The 15,376-nt window shown below is 53.5% G+C and overlaps 1 protein-coding gene across 3 annotated transcripts in view; it reads right to left on the bottom strand.

The window, feature by feature from the left end:
- Positions 1–409: 409 nt before the first annotated feature.
- Positions 410–15,376, bottom strand: part of PPP1R7 (protein phosphatase 1 regulatory subunit 7) — a 29,711-nt gene continuing 14,744 nt past the window's right edge. For all 3 annotated transcript variants that reach the window (XM_047846432.1, XM_047846433.1, XM_047846434.1), the window contains 2 exons: positions 14,550–14,636; positions 410–721 (listed from right to left, as the gene is read on the bottom strand). In XM_047846432.1, the coding sequence (XP_047702388.1) occupies positions 545–721; positions 14,550–14,636 (264 nt within the window). In that variant the 3' untranslated portion in view covers positions 410–544. The remainder of the gene's footprint in view (positions 722–14,549; positions 14,637–15,376) is intronic.

Here is a 15,376-nt window from a genome sequence, read left to right as displayed (position 1 = left end):
CGGTCCGGGCCCCGAAGAGCTGAGGTTGGGTCGGCAGGGCAAGCCCGGGCAGCGGTCAGCAGGGGCCTGGTGCATGGCTGCGACCATCTAGGAGCCGGGAGGGTTGCAGCACGCAGGGCTGAGCCATCCTGTGCCCAGTTTTGTTTTTTAAATACATGCAATTAGAAAAACTGAGGCATCACCTGGTGTTTAAGACCAAACAGCTTTGGAGGCCAGGCCGGCCACCGAGTGCCCCCACCCTGGGCAGCGCCCCCATACCCACCGGCCCGCCCTTCTCATGAGGGCCGAGACCTCCCGGAGAGGAAGGAGGAGACTGATGTGGCGGGAACACCACAGGTGGGACCATGACCGTCTAACTAGAACACCGCGTGGCGGCATCCCGGAGCGGCGCGGGCGTCACACACGGCAGTTATCACTCAGTGCCTTTTTATTGCCATTGGGTTTGTGACTGTTGAGAGTGATGGCTCGAGGAGCAACGGGCAGATAAAAACCGTGGCTGGGAAGTTCTTGTGAAGAGAGGGCCCAGGCGAGGAGCCGGGAGGACTCAGAACCGGACGAAGGTGGCGTCGATCTGCCGCACGGTGGGCAGGGCCAGCATGATCTTCCGCCTGTACTGGGGGTCCTTCTGCAGGGGGTTCCGCTCCAGGTACACCGTCTCCAGGCTCTTGGCTGCCTTCAGCTCGTCGAGGTCGCTCCAGCTCTCGAGGAGATTGTCGTTCATCTGGAGGACACACACACACACACACACACACACACACACACACGTGCGTTAGAAAAGCTTGTAGGACTGAAGGGCCCGAGCCTCCCACCCCACACCTGGGCACGAGGCCACAGACGCGCTCCCGTCCTCCCCACTCTGAAGACAGTGTGACTTGGTATTAAGTCTTCCTGGTGCCCTCATGGAACCCTGTCACCGCTCGGTACCGCCCGGCCACCTTCCAGCAGTGTCCCAAGGGAAATGCCCTTGCTCATGCCCAGGACTTGGGCCACATCACCACGAAAGGGGCTAATCCAAGTTAACATCAGCGGAGAAACGATCAGAGCAACACCGAGGACAACCCCGCCCCATCTCCTGGCAACCTGTCACAGTAGGTTCGGTTTCTGTTTCAGACCCATTCAGTCATCCCCATGGCCTGACGGCACGCTCTGCCTGTGACATGGTCAGCAGGGCAGCAGCCACGCTGACTAAACGTCCATCTGTCCCCGAAGTTGCCTCTGGCTTGTCCCACTGGGATGCCCCTTGCTGGGGTCTGTGACGTAAATGCCCGGCCACCGCTCACCTTGCATGGCTGACATGATGGCCCCAGGATATGAACCTGGAGGAGGGGCTCAGAAGTCTGAGTTACAGGCTCAAAGCAGGTTAGATTTCACCCTCCTGATCCTGCCAAGGCCCACCTGGACAGGACCCGCCAGAGCCAGGGAGAATTCGCTCTTTGAGCCACCGTCAAGACGAGGGCATGGTGGGCCTCTGGATTTAGAGTGCCCGTCACGGCACGTGCTTATGACGCTCAGTCCACACCTGTCCTGTGGATGGTGGTGGCTCCTCCGTGGGGGGCGAGACAGGAGGCTCAGAGGGTGAGCCACCCTGGCTTCTGCCAGTTCCCCAAGAATCTGGCAGAGGACCACGTGAACACAGATGGCGGGACAGTCTCTGAAGGCTAGATACAGCCATCCGCCCCGGGGGGTGCGGAGGCGAGGGCGGAGGCCGGGCGGTCCTGCAGGCGCCCTCAGCAACCAGCTCCAAGAGATTTCAAAGAGCCCTGATGGGTAGTGTCCGCCAGATTCTGTGGTGTAAACGCCCCGCCGTGGCCGATCTTACGCTACCCATGCCACGTCCCAGACCGTGGCGCCGGGGCGAGGCACAGCTGGCTCTGACAAGCAGGGCAACCTGACTCCAGCAGGTCATTGGAGGGTTTGGATGACAGGAACTGTAAAGTTTTATTTTTATTTAAGTGATCTCTGCAGCCCATGTGGGGCTCACACTCGTGACCCCGAGATCAAGAGTCGCATGCTCCACCGACTGAGCCAGCCGGGTGGCCCGGATGACCAAGCTTAAACGAGGCGCCAGCCGGAAAGCCGCTGGGAGCGTAGGCATCACTAACAGGGGGGTGCCACACCAGCCTCACGGCCTGCTGGTCTGACCCCCCCAGTTCCAAGCGCACACAGGCCGAGGGCAGGTGCGCTCCTCCCGAAGGGCAGGGGCAGGTCCGTCCTCTGTGAACCTGCAGCGGGAGCCGGGGTGGGTGGAGGCGACAGCGTGGCCCCTTTCATCTTCACCTCTGCGTACAGAGGAGCGACCCACGCGCACGCAATGGGAAGGAGGCGGAGCCTTTCCAGGAACCCACCTGTGGCCCCTCGGCAGGAGCGCCAGGGGAGTTCAAGCGCTGCGAGCCAAGAGCACGTTAGTCGGCATGGAATTCTGGGACACTGCCTGGCCTTTGGGTCTGAAACACTGACACGGTGGCTCAGCATCTGGGCGAATGCGTGAGAACCTCTCACATACCAGGCTCTGTTCTAGGAGCTGGGGTTCGGCAGCGACATGACATGGGCGTGGCGGTGGGGACTTTGAAGGACTGAGATGGCGGCCCTGGAAGGGTTGTGGACTTGAATCTGGTCACGGTCGTGTGGAGAGTGCTGCACATTAGAAAGTGGTGTTAATAGTGCCGGTCAGGGATGATGGTGGCTTTGTGGCACGGTGTTGACAGCAGAGGTGCAGAGAGGCTGGATTCTGGGTGGAAGGGGGAGGGAAGGCGTCGTCTTGCATGTGATGTGTGAAAGGAGAAACAAAGGAAGATTCTGAGATTTTTGGCCCGAAGAACTGGGAGGCTGTTGAACAAAATGGAGGAAGGACAGCTTGGGGAGGGAGGCTCACGGGCTCAGGACGTGCTGCTGGGTTTGGGGGTGGGTAGTCAGCCAATGACGTCCTGCGCTGGGCACACAGTTGTTGCTGCAAATCCGGAGCCCAGGACAGACTCGGGCTGGGAATATAAATATGGGTGCTGGGAGCAGACGGGGGTACTTGGACTGGAGAGGCTCATTAGGCAGAGAGAAGGCCCAAGACGGGACCCCGGGCAGGCACTCCAGCGTAGAGTGAGGGGTGCGAGGGACACTGAATCCAGCCACATGTCTGCTGGTGGAGGGAAGCTTCCAACACGCCAGGTGTAGCACAGGCCCCGACCGCTAGACCATCTTGGCTGGTGGGCCACACCGTGGCTGGGGGGTGCGTGCCCGTCCTAGGCCACGGGGAGAGCTTGCTGCTGAGTGAGTCCCAGGGTGGAGGGTGGAGGTGAGTGACAGCCAGCCAGACGAGAGGTCTCCCGAGCAGGCTGCCTGCAAAGGAGGGCAGGGATGGCGGAGGGGGGTGGGTTGGGGGGAGGGGGTCATGGTCAAGGAGAGAGGGCAGCCTTCAGGACAGGAGAGGCTGCAGCCTGTCTGTGCACGGGTGGAAACGCTTTTACGGGCTGGGGCAGGGGCGTCACTGGTGGGTGTCCTTGAACGAAGAGGAGGTGGCCGCAGAGAACCGCCTACATCTGCCGTGATGGGGGGCCGAGAGTGAGTTTCTCTCCACGCAAGGACGTCCGGTGAGGGCGGAGGAACCTGACCCGGAGAAGATGGGCTAAGCTTGGCTCAAAAGGCAGGAAGGCACTGCGGGGAGCATGGCGGGCCCAGCCGAGGCGAAGTTAACACCTTCTGCAGGGTGAGCCGGTCGAGCAGAAGGGGGTGACGATAGCAGCCTCCTGATGTAGGAGTGGTGTGGGGGTGAGCACCTAAGAAGGCGAGAGACGGAGAGGGGGCCAGGGTCCCTGGTGATGGTCTCGATGGGGCAGCAAGCAGATGGGAATGCCGGCGGATGGAGCGGACTGCGCGGAGCTGGCAGCCACAGGGCTCGGGGTCCGTCAGGGGGGGTGTCAGCAACCGTGACTTTCGGGGGGGTGAGGAGGCGCCAGGCCCCTGGGACACCGACACGGACTCGGAGAGCAGCAAGGACCGCGCGTGGCAGGGGCAGTGCTGGGTGGGGGCGAGTCCTGACATCTTCAAGGAAGGGAGGGGAGAGGCCCCCGGGGTGGAGTGAGCACACCAGGCTGCGTGGCGGGAGGTCTTTAGGGAGAAGGAAGCACCGTCTGGAGGCGGGCATGAGAACGAGACACCACAACCCCCCTCCAGGCCCAGAGTTAATTGGCACCAAGGGTTTGGTTTCTTGTGACAACTTCTTTTTAAGCACAGATCATATTTTCCTATTTACAGATCTGTGATTTTAGACCAAACGCTAGACATTGTGGATAACGTGCTATCGACACTGGATTCTTTGAAGAGAATGGATTTTTTGTTCTAATACCAGCTGATCAGCATGACGTGCGTGAACCCGGTTTCACTCTTTGTCAGGGTCCCTCCGACTCGGTGGGGACTGACCTCCAAACACCACCTCTGGAGATAGTTTGAGCTTGATTTCGGCTTTATTTAGGGTGGGTCTGCGGTAGGTCGAATCTGAGCCTGGGGTCCTTCTGTCAGGAACGGCCTCTGTGGAGTCTGGCCCGGATGCTGATGGTGTTGGCAAGCTCTCTCTACGTGGGCACTGCACCCCCGCTTTGCCACCGCGTGAGCCTTGAGTGGGGCGGCCTTGGGCCCAGACGGCTCGGGCCTCGGCCACGGTGTGCTGGGCCCCTTCTCTGCACGGCTACCCCCTCTGCAGTGCCTTATGCCTTGTCTTGCCATAAACTTTGACCACGGGTCCTGTTCTTCGCTCCACAGTTGCCACGCCTCCCCGGGGCCACAGCCTCGTGCTCCGCCCGAGTAGAGCCAAACCACATCTTGTGCTTGCTCATGGCTGGAGCCAGTCCACTACCCGCTCGGCAGCCACGGCCAGAACGTCTGCACTAATTCCCCGTGAGCCCGCGCACTCCCAGACCTACTTGGGCGAGGAACGCTCTTTTCACATGACTTCTTGTGGGCCGAGGGTGCCACCTGCTTCGGAAAGTCTAGGTTTCCAAAACCCAGGTCTCGGCCCCGCGAAGGGACGGAAACCTGCAAGAGGCCCCGGACACTGAGAAGGTGCTCTGCCGTCGGCCTGAGTGGTGCATCCCCTGGAGGGGACGCTGGAGAACAGCTCCTTCAGGACGCATTCTCAAGTGTTATTCGATGAAGCATAAATCTCCCCACCCGTGAGCCGCTCACACGGCCAAATGCAAAGTGGGCACGATTAGAAGTGCCGGGGAAGCAGTCCATCCACCGCCAAAGTGGACAGCCACCGAAACGGTGCACACACGTACCTACGCTCTGACCTTAACACAGCAAAATAAAAGTAGCAGTACAGCATTCTTTAGAAGAAATAAGGTTTTTTGCAACATAGTCTGCTTAAAAACCTTTTCATAACATCACAGTGGTGGACTCAGGCTGTCAGCTCTGGCACAGGCGGCCGCACAGCGCCCGGTCCTCTTCTGGTTCAAAACACGTTTTCTCCTATCTGCCCACCGCACGCTTGCCGTCCTGCACGTCACGGTGCCCGCGGACACCAGCGTGCCGCCAGTTCTGGGGGGGAGACTATCTCTATAAAGTCCAGATTTCAGCATTTCGGGTGATCCAGTCGGCCTCAGGCCAGTTTCCTCCAGGATCCCATCAGTGCGGAACTGGAGATTTCACTCCTCCCCACTGGAACACTGGAATGATGTCTTGGATACAGATAACTTTTAGAGTCTTATCTTCATGTTTCCAAAATGGAGCGCAAAACCATTCCCTTGTATTGTTTCCACACACAGTTCAGAGTCTCCTGAGCCCAGGCCGGGGCAAAGATGTTATACTCACTGAGGGAAAACACGGCACCTCCTGTTCCCCGTTACGTTCTTTACAACCGGGGCGTAAAGGAACAGGGTGGGGTGTGACCCTTAGAGAATATCTCCCCAGAAGGTACAACTTCTAGTCTCTTAATCTAGAACATTTCCCACCTTCAACTCACATTTTTTTTTTCTTCTGTTAAATGAAATTGACTTTGTGAAGAAACTCAGTTAACTTTCCTGTGGAATGCCCCTCGTTCGGATGTACCCTCTGGCTCTCTTTTGGTGTCACCTAGCATGTTCTCCTAGCCCCCGTGTTTCCTGTAAACTCAAAGTTAGGTCTGAATGCTTGGTTAGAGCAAATAAACATTTTTGGCAAGTACGTTTTATAGATGACTCACATGGGGGGCGGGGGGACACAGCATCAGGCTGTTGCTGTCAGGGATGGTAAATTTGGTCATATGGATGAAGTTGCCCTTTGCATTTAGCAAATTCTACGTGGGGCGGCACACGGCAGACATCCAGCTCTTCAGTGATTTTAGCATCCGGTGATGAGGTGGCCTGAGTCCACGACTGGAATTCTGCTTTTGACGGTCTCCCTGCTTGACATCTTCCCAGCAGACTGCTTGTGGTTTTTGAGACCCTAACTTCACAGGATGTATTTCCCATTACGATGGTTTTTTGTGGCTGATATTTATATAGAAGATTTACATTTAATTTCCCGTAAACTCAGTGACATCTTAAAAACAGAGGTGGGGAAGAATTCTCAAGGTGCATCTTGTAAGTGACTGGTAGAATATCACAACCACCTATTTGTGGACAATCTGCAGGGCATTTCAAGAAAGGGGACGTGTGCCTTGTGTGCTGCTGGCGTCAGAAGAGGTGTCTGTTACTTCGTATTCAGGTACGGATTCAAGAGGGAGAGCCAGACAGAGTCCCTGGGCCCGAGGGCAGCCTCTTCATAGCCCAAGCACAGGGGTGGGCTCCTGTGGCCTCTGCCATGTTTTGTTGGAAATGAGTTGGTAAGGCCCACACACACTTGTGGGCAGGGGTCACATGGGCACGAATGCCAGGACCTCAGCGAGGGGGACACATCATGGGTCATCTCCTGTGGTTTCTATGGATGTTTTCTCCTTGTTCTGGGTGGCACTTTCCTGCCTCTCTGCACACTGGCTGCTGTGGATGCCACACTTCTTGCAGCCTGCGTTTTGCTGTCCTCCTCTAAAGAGCGGTGTTCTGCGAAGCCTCCTGGTCCTGTGAAGGCCTGGTCGCAGGCTCCGGGAGAGTGCTGCATGTGCCTCTGACGTGTGGCTGTGCTGGGCTGTCGATGCGCTTTCTGGGGTGTCGGGCACAGCCGTCCCGCCCTGGCAGGTTGGAATGCGGTGCCTCCACACGCTGCATGGCATCCGGAATCTCCGCCCGGCCTGACGTCCTCAGCTGTCCTCTGCCAGGCCTGCTGCCCATGTGCAGCTTATTCTTCGGCTGAGGGATCCTCAGGCTGACTTCTCTGGCTTTGTCTCCGTGTGGCCATCGCCCCGCTGCGAGGCTGCCCTGAAAATTTCAGCCCCGGGAGCCCTAGCTCCGATTTCTGCTTCCTTTGCTTGGGGAAACCGCAGCTCTGTGTCTGGGCCCACCTGTGTGTGGCGAGCACCCTTGGCTGAGGGCCGCGGTGTGGACACGGTGGTCGCCCCGAGCCCATGGTCTGGAAACAGCTACTCCCTATGCCTGCCCATGTGATAGCTGTTTGTGCGAGATGGGAAGACTGACGGCCTTTCCTCCATGCCTAAACCTGGCCCCAGATCCAAATCCAACACGACAGGCCACACTAGTGTGACTTTGTATTTGTGCCTATTTTCTTGTATGTGGAGTATTCGGAAGGATCCTACTCACATTAGTATATTTATCCTGTAACATATTTAAAATAGTTTCAAAATCATAACACCAATATTATCACTAATAAAACCACCAAGGGACATTCAAGATCCTTTAGGAGTTCTTTCTGTGCTTGGGATGCAGCTCCCAAAGGCCGTATGGTCAGAGAAGTCTTTCCTGCGTCACTGTCTTCTGTGTCGTTATTGTAGGAATTTGAAATATCGAGTCGTTTGTTTCAGTCCACTTAGAATTGTAAATTAAAAATGTTTAAAAAAATGCATAAAGCATTTTCAAAAACCAAAACTCTGCAAAATGATGTGTTTGGAGAAGACACGGTCTGCTGTTACACCCTCCACCTTCCCCTCGGGCCCCACGGGCGACCGTTTCTGCAGGTTGATGCTTCTGGGGTTTCTCTCTGCAGAAAGGAGGGACACGTATACCCGCTCTGATTTATACACTTTACACACGCACGCACTAACTTCTGCGCAGCACGCTACGTATCTGGGCTCGTCCACGCCGACTTCTGGGAGCCGGGATGATCTGGTGAAGGGGAGGCTATCTAGACAGCTCCCAGCTCAACTGCTGCCTTCTTGCTCGGCCCCACACATCTCCCTGCCTGTGACCTTCGCCTTTCCCTCAGCTGGGGACCAGTTTCTGCTGACTCACCATCGATGTTTCATTTGGAACTCACTCCCTTCTTTCTCACCCCGCCGCGACCTGCCAGGTCTGCTCACGTGGCCTCAGTCACCTGTGGGGCAGCAGGAGAAGGGTCTCGGCCTCCGCTGGCCTCCACTGGCCCCTGCACTCCCACCAGTATGGAGCACACAAGGCGGCCACGTGGCTCACCTGCTCGGCCCCTGCTGACAGGCATGCGTGGAAATACACCTCCTTCTCTTTTTCCTCCCGAGATAAAAATGTTCATTGCCGAGGAGTGGGAAATACAGCAAGGGAGGAAAAGAAAAAGATAAAAATCATGCGCGGTCTCGCCACAAAAGGATGACCGCCGTTAATGTTCTGTTCTGTCTTCTTCGGCCTTCTCTGGGAGCCGCAGAGCCGATCTTGGCGGGAGGCACTGGCGTCAGCTTCACCTCTGCTTCTCTTCGAATGTACTTTTCCATGCTTTGGTTTTCAATCGCGAGAGACATACGTGCTCACCATGGAAAACTTGGAGGAGCCGCAGAGTAGAGAGAGAAAAAGGAAACCGCTGTATGTGTGCAATCCAGAGAGCAGGGCTTCTCGTTTCTGCCCACGTTCCTCTGGCCTTTCTCTGTGTGCGCGCGTCCACGTGTACTGCGTTCACCAACACCCGGATCTGCCCCCAATACTTGGCACCTTCCTTTTTTCCCATCAACATTATGAGCATTTTCCTGTAATTAAATCCCCTTTACAAACGTCATTTGAAAGCCTTGCTTTATAGTAGCATATTTCATCGTGTGGCCATATCATAATTTATTACTCCCTAAGTTGGAGAGAACATATGAATGATACAAATTTAAAGTTTCAGAAGAAAATCTGGACAATTTTTTTTTTTTTTTTTTTGTTATTTATTTTTGGGACAGAGAGAGACAGAGCATGAACGGGGGAGGGGCAGAGAGAGAGAGGGAGACAGAATCGGAAACAGGCTCCAGGCTCCGAGCCATCAGCCCAGAGCCCGACGCGGGGCTCGAACTCACGGACCGCGAGATCGTGACCTGGCTGAAGTCGGACGCTTAACCGACTGTGCCACCCAGGCGCCCCTGGACAATTGTTTTTATAAGTTTTGGGTTTATGACCTTTTCTAAACTGACGCTAAACGCTGAAAACCAAGGAAAAAACAGATTTCTCGTTCTTCTTTGTAATCTGATCTTTTTCTTTTTTACAACGAACAGAAATACTTCTATCGTTAGAAAGTACAACAAAGCTATTTCCAACGTAAAAAAAACCCAACAAACCCAAATCCTGATGTCTGTGTATTTTTGTACATAATCTTTGACTTTCTCATCATTTTGTTAGGTCTTAGATGTGAAAGTTCCAAGGCTCTGAATGCCCCACAGAACACGTGTCAACCAGAGTCCCGCCGGCGCCCAAGGGAGTGCTCGCCACAATGCACGCCTCATTCTAGCAAAGGCTTTGTCAACCCGACCATCAAAACACCACATCTCACTGTTTCAGTGTATTCTAAAAATTAATAAGTAGGAAACGCTTTATGCACCTACGAGCAACTGTTACTTCTTATTCTGTGACATGCCTATTCGTGCTCTGTTCCCCACCTCCCGTTTTCAAATGGCGCCCCTCTAGGAGCCGTTTTTAATACAGTGACCCTCAGCTCACGTACCTGCACGGGGTCATTTTCAATGTTATCCACAGCTGGTCTCCACCCAGCTACCCAAGCTTCCTCTCCTAAATTCCTGCCTCTCATTCAACCGAGCGTGTGCCAGGCACTGTTCTAGGGGTTGGTGAGGCAACACTGAGCAAAACAGAGAGACTCCTCTGCCCCGCGAAGCTCACGGTGTGCCGTGGAGGAGTGAGAGAGAAAAGTGAAAAATTACATGAAGTCACAGGACCTCCACTTCAAGCGAGGGAAGGACTGGAGCGGGACTCCACTTTTCTGTCGTACACTGGAAGACAGGACAAGTAACATGAAACTGCTGTTTGCGTACACTGGACAACAGGTGACACGGGACAGTGACTCCAGAGAGCAGGGAAACGAGGGAGGTGAGCTCTGTGTGCCTCTGGCCTTCTGTCTGCAGGCACGCTGTGGACCACCGGGGAACCCAAGTAGAGCCTGGAGGCCACAGTGAGTTGAGACAGTGAATCTGGTTTGGGAAGGCAGAGGCAGCTGGGATTTCTGGAGAGGAGCGAGCTGTATAGGAAAAAAGCTCCAGAAGGGCACCCAGTGTCCCCTTGAATCTTGGACTGACAACTGAGTGTGGATGGTGGCGTGAAATTACAGGACCGGCCACAGCATAGAAGCCACGAGGCGCCAGAAGCAATGAACTGGGCAAGGCCAGAGCTCATGCACGGAAAGGACATGTTTGCGCCGTCACCAACCAGAGGCAGAGACCTCGTTAGACGCCCAGGGCATTCACTAGAGACCCAAGAAGGGTCACAGCCTAGAAACAGAGCAGAGTAGCCTTAGAGGACAGGCTTCGTAGATTCACGCTGATAAAGCTGAAAGTGAGCCTCAAAAGGATCAGGTTCACTGTCTGCCAGATATACAGGCCAATACGCTTTAAAGGAAAGAAAAAAAAAAAAAAAAAAAAAAAAAAAAAATCCAGAGTCAATAACTTCACATCTTTTTAAAAAAAGATTTTATTTTTAAGTAATCTCTGTACCTAGTGTGGGGCTTGAACTCACAGCCCTGAGACCAAGAATTGCATGCTCTACTGACTGAGCCAGCCAGGTGCCCCAATAACTTAACATCCTAATGGCCAGCATCTAATACAAAAATTACTAGCCACGTGAAAAAGCAAGGCTTCAAGGGAAACACAAACATTAAGGAGAGAAACGGAATCTATAAAAAGAGAACCAAACTTTTTTTTAGAGTTGAAAAATATAACATCTGAGCTAAAAAACTGACTCCAAGAGCTTAACAGCATATGAGCATCGCAGACGATCATGACCTTACAGACATAGGAACAGAAATCATACAAACGCAAGCACACAACATAAAAGCCAGTGACCCAGTGACCAAGCACTGGACAACATATGCATAATTGGAGTTTTAGGAAGAAACTGGGGGAAGGGGAGCAGAATAAATTTTGGAGGAGATTATTTTCAGAAGTTTGCTGCATCTGATTTTGAAAACTATAAATTCACAGATCCCCAAAGCTCAACAGCACGTGACCTTCAAGTTGCAAGAAACAAAAGTGACGATAGAACATAAACAAGCAGCTGGAGGGAGACAGGGGTGCCTGGGGGGCTCAGTCGGTTGAACATCCGACTTCAGCTCAGGTTATGATCTCACGGTTCGTGGGTTCAAGCCCCATGTCGGGCTCTGTGCCGACAGCTCGGAGCCTGAAGCCTGCTTCGGATTCCGTGTCTCCCTCGCTCTCTCCGCCCCTCCCCCACTCACGCTGTCTGTCTCTCTCTCTCAAAAATAAACACTAAAAAAATTATATATAAAAAAAAAGCAGCTGGAGGGAGAGAGACATGTCACACAGAAGGGGCGAGAAGGACTAACAGTTTCTCATCAGGAACGGTGCAGGCTGGAGCACAATGGGACACGTATGAAGTGCTGTAGACAAACCCCCCAAACTGGCAAACTAGAATTGTGGAGCTGTAATCCCATGCTTCAAAAATGAAACCAAATAAAGAGACTTTTCCAGACAGATCGAAGCTGAAACAATCGGTTTACAACAGGCCGCACGATAAAAAATTATTAAAATTCTTCAGGTGGAAGGGAAATGGCACAACGGAAACCACATAAAATAACGAAAAAATGCCAGAAATGGTAAAATAAGTGGATTTTGTTGTTAAATTTCCTTAAAAGATAACCGATACAGCAACACGTCACGGGGCTTACATCTCTGAAAAGTAAAACGTAGGGCAATGTCAGCTGTTGGAGAGGAATGGAAGCACACTCCTGTAAGGGACTTACATTATTTGTGACGTGACACATCATTCGAAGGCAGACTGTGATAAACTGAAAATATATTTTGTGATTCCTAAAATACAGCATACAGATACAAGCAAATTGCGTCAATAGTGAAAATAAAATAGACTACCAAAAATAATGTTTTTCTAACCCAAAAAGAAGGCAAGAAAAGAGAAAAAAAGGAACAAAGAACACATGGGACAAATAAAAACCGAATAGCAAGATGGCAGACCTAAACCCAACCACTGCACAAAGTGTAAGTGAATGTAATTGTACTAAACGTGAGCAGGGTAAATACTGCCCTTAAAAGGCAGAGATGGTCAGACTGGATAAAAAAGCAAAACCGACGTGCTGTCTACGAGAGACGTATTTTACCTATCATGAAGACAGAGGTTGAGTAAATGGATGGAGAAAGATACCCATGGAAACAGTAACAGGAGAAAGATAGAACGGCCAGATTAACACGGGAGGTAGAATTCAGGACAAGAACAAAGAGGGCAGCGCGGAAAAGGGACATTCCATATGATGAAAAGACAATGCCTCAAGAAGACACTATAACCCTAAATGTGTATGCAGCCAATAAAAACCTTAAAGATACAAGGAGCAAAAGCCGGTGAACCGAACGGAGAAAGCAAACCCACGGTTATGTTTGGGATATTCCAACATCTTTCTCTCAGTAACTGGCAGGACAAGCAGAACATCAATAAACACAGGATTTGGGTGATGAAAATTTTATTAAGCCTGGCTTCCTATTTCTCTCTCAGAGACCAGCTCATAGCTAAGCAAACCCTACATGTGATAGGAGCACAGCAGAGTTTGAGAGCTCCCAGTTTGCAACCTCCCTTCCTGAAATGCAACTCCTCAGTGGTAAAATGGCATAATACCGCCTGCTTCGCAGGGTTGCTATGATCAGCAGATCAGAAGAGGAAGCAGTCTGGACACCATCAAGCACTGTAGGCTCTGCCTCATTTGACTGTCTTCATCTGCTTTGTGTGTTACAGGGCAGGGCACTATCCACCTTCCAGCAAGTGCCAGCCTGCCTGCCTGCCTTCCCGATGGCCAGGGCGCCCAGCTGGCCTCTGCCTGTGGTCTCAGCACCCCGTGTCCCATGCTCTTGTCCCTTGGCAGGGCATGTAGAAGCAATCGCACATTTCAGAAACACTGCTTCAGTATCAGCTGGTTTCCCAAACCTCCTGAAACGTTCTGCCAGGAGCCCTTTCCCTGTCACCCAGGTCCCCGGCCACTGGACTCATTTGGTTGTTTGGTTTCTCTGTGTGGTTCCCCCGCCTCTCCAGAGCCAGAACTCTTTGCTCTGATCCAACCAGCCTATCCGCAGCCTCACCTTCCTTCGGGGGTGGGCTGCACGCTACACCCACCAGGCTCGTGGCAGCTCACCGGTGCCTCCAGCCTGACACCCTTTTCCCACCTTTCTACTTCTGGTTCTGGTCTCCCCAGATTTGCTCTGGCACCACAACCTGACACGACCCAAGACCCAGCGCTATCGGTAAGGGGCAAAGGTCGTTTTCACAGCAGGCTACCCGTGTTGTCGGGAAACTTGGAGGAGTTTTTAAGATGACGTAAGCAGGGTCAGCAGCACGGCTATGGAAGGAAGAGTCATGTCTCAGACTCCACGCACACACGGCCTGGTCAGCTGAGCACACCCAGGACAACGCTCGCTTCAAAGGATCTCAGGGTGAAACGTGTGCCACGATCCGCGCACGGGCCCCCAGCCCGGGGACAGGCAGCGCACACACGTCAGGAGAGCACGCCACAGAATCCCGACACTGTGGCCCTCAGCTCGGTGACCGTCGTGCAACGCTTTAGAGGAGTCAAGAAGTTAGGACCTGCGACGTGCTGTTTCCCTTCCTACTTCTTCCTCCCGGCTCTGGGATACCACTCCCCAACCCACACCTGTTGGCCTCAGAAAACACGAGGCAGAGCCCGGGAGGACTGAGTGCAGAGAGCCTTCCGGCTTCTCCCGTGCTGCTGCGGTCTATCTGCACTGAACGCACTAGCTCCCGGGACGGGTCTGGAAAGCTCTCGGTCACAGGCCACTCTCACCCTACAGACCCGGGCCTCTCACATCTTCTTGTGCGCTGCGATCCCCAGAATCTGTGAAAACGCCCGCGTCTGTGCGTCTGGGAGGACGTGGGGCCCGAGTTCCGCTCCTGGGTGATGCCGGCGCACACAGCCAAGAGTAAACTCTGCGACAGCGCCCCCCACCTCACGGCGTAGGAGGCGCCCGGGGCTGGCGCTCCGCGCGCACTCAGTGCTACGCTCGGTGGCGCCACTTCGGCGGAAGCAGAACCGATCCCGGCGGTCGTTCCACTTACCCAGAATTCCTGCAGCTCCGTCAGATGGCTGACGTTTTCAATCTTTTTGATTCTGTTTGATGCAATGTCCAACATCGTGAGTTTGTTCTAAAATAAGGAAATAAGATTGTTCCTGGATTACCTCAGTTCAATAATGACCGTGTGACCACACACATGCTGTCGGGCGCCGTGCTCACGGCCGTGGGGCGAGCCGCCCTCCCTACCCTCGAGGAACAGGGGCAGGCTAACAGGATGGGGTCACCTGCCACTCCCTGCGGCCCAACCGTTCCACTCGCACACAGACCCTCACCACCACCTCGGCAGAGCCCCCGTTAACACTGGCATCTGACAGTCTCCGCCACAGGCTCCCAGACTCCCGTCTACAAGGATCGGTGTCCCGGTGGGCTGTGTAGTCCTAGGAAGAGCAGAGTGACACCTCCCTAGAAGCAGGGGAGGCCTGGGGCTCCGGGAGGCTGCACGGGGGCATCTGGTGTGGACCCCGAAGAAGGGGTAACCGCTGTAGCAACATCTATTTAGTTTCTGTTGAGGACACGCACGATATATCAAAAGGAGTCCTCAGAACGGTATTTTTGTTTTCAACAACATCTGCTTTAGCGTGTACCCCACAATCCTCTATCCTAAGAATGCCCAGCAGATACGGTTTTTCTAACACATATGAGCTAAGCCTGAGTAATATTTTTTTGAAGTTCAGGGTTTAAAGATTTAACAGAGTTGAATAACATTGTAGTAAAAACGAAGCCTGTTAAAGCTCCCGCCGCTTGCTGAGGTATGTGGAATCAAACCAGTTGGCGAAGTTTTTCTAAAATCAAAAAGGAAACATTTAGAAG

The sequence above is a fragment of the Prionailurus viverrinus genome, unplaced genomic scaffold, assembly GCF_022837055.1.
Source record: "Prionailurus viverrinus isolate Anna unplaced genomic scaffold, UM_Priviv_1.0 scaffold_39, whole genome shotgun sequence".
Lineage (NCBI taxonomy): Eukaryota > Metazoa > Chordata > Mammalia > Carnivora > Felidae > Prionailurus > Prionailurus viverrinus.
Note: the sequence above shows the minus strand (reverse complement) of the source record. Positions and strands in the feature narration are given on the sequence as shown.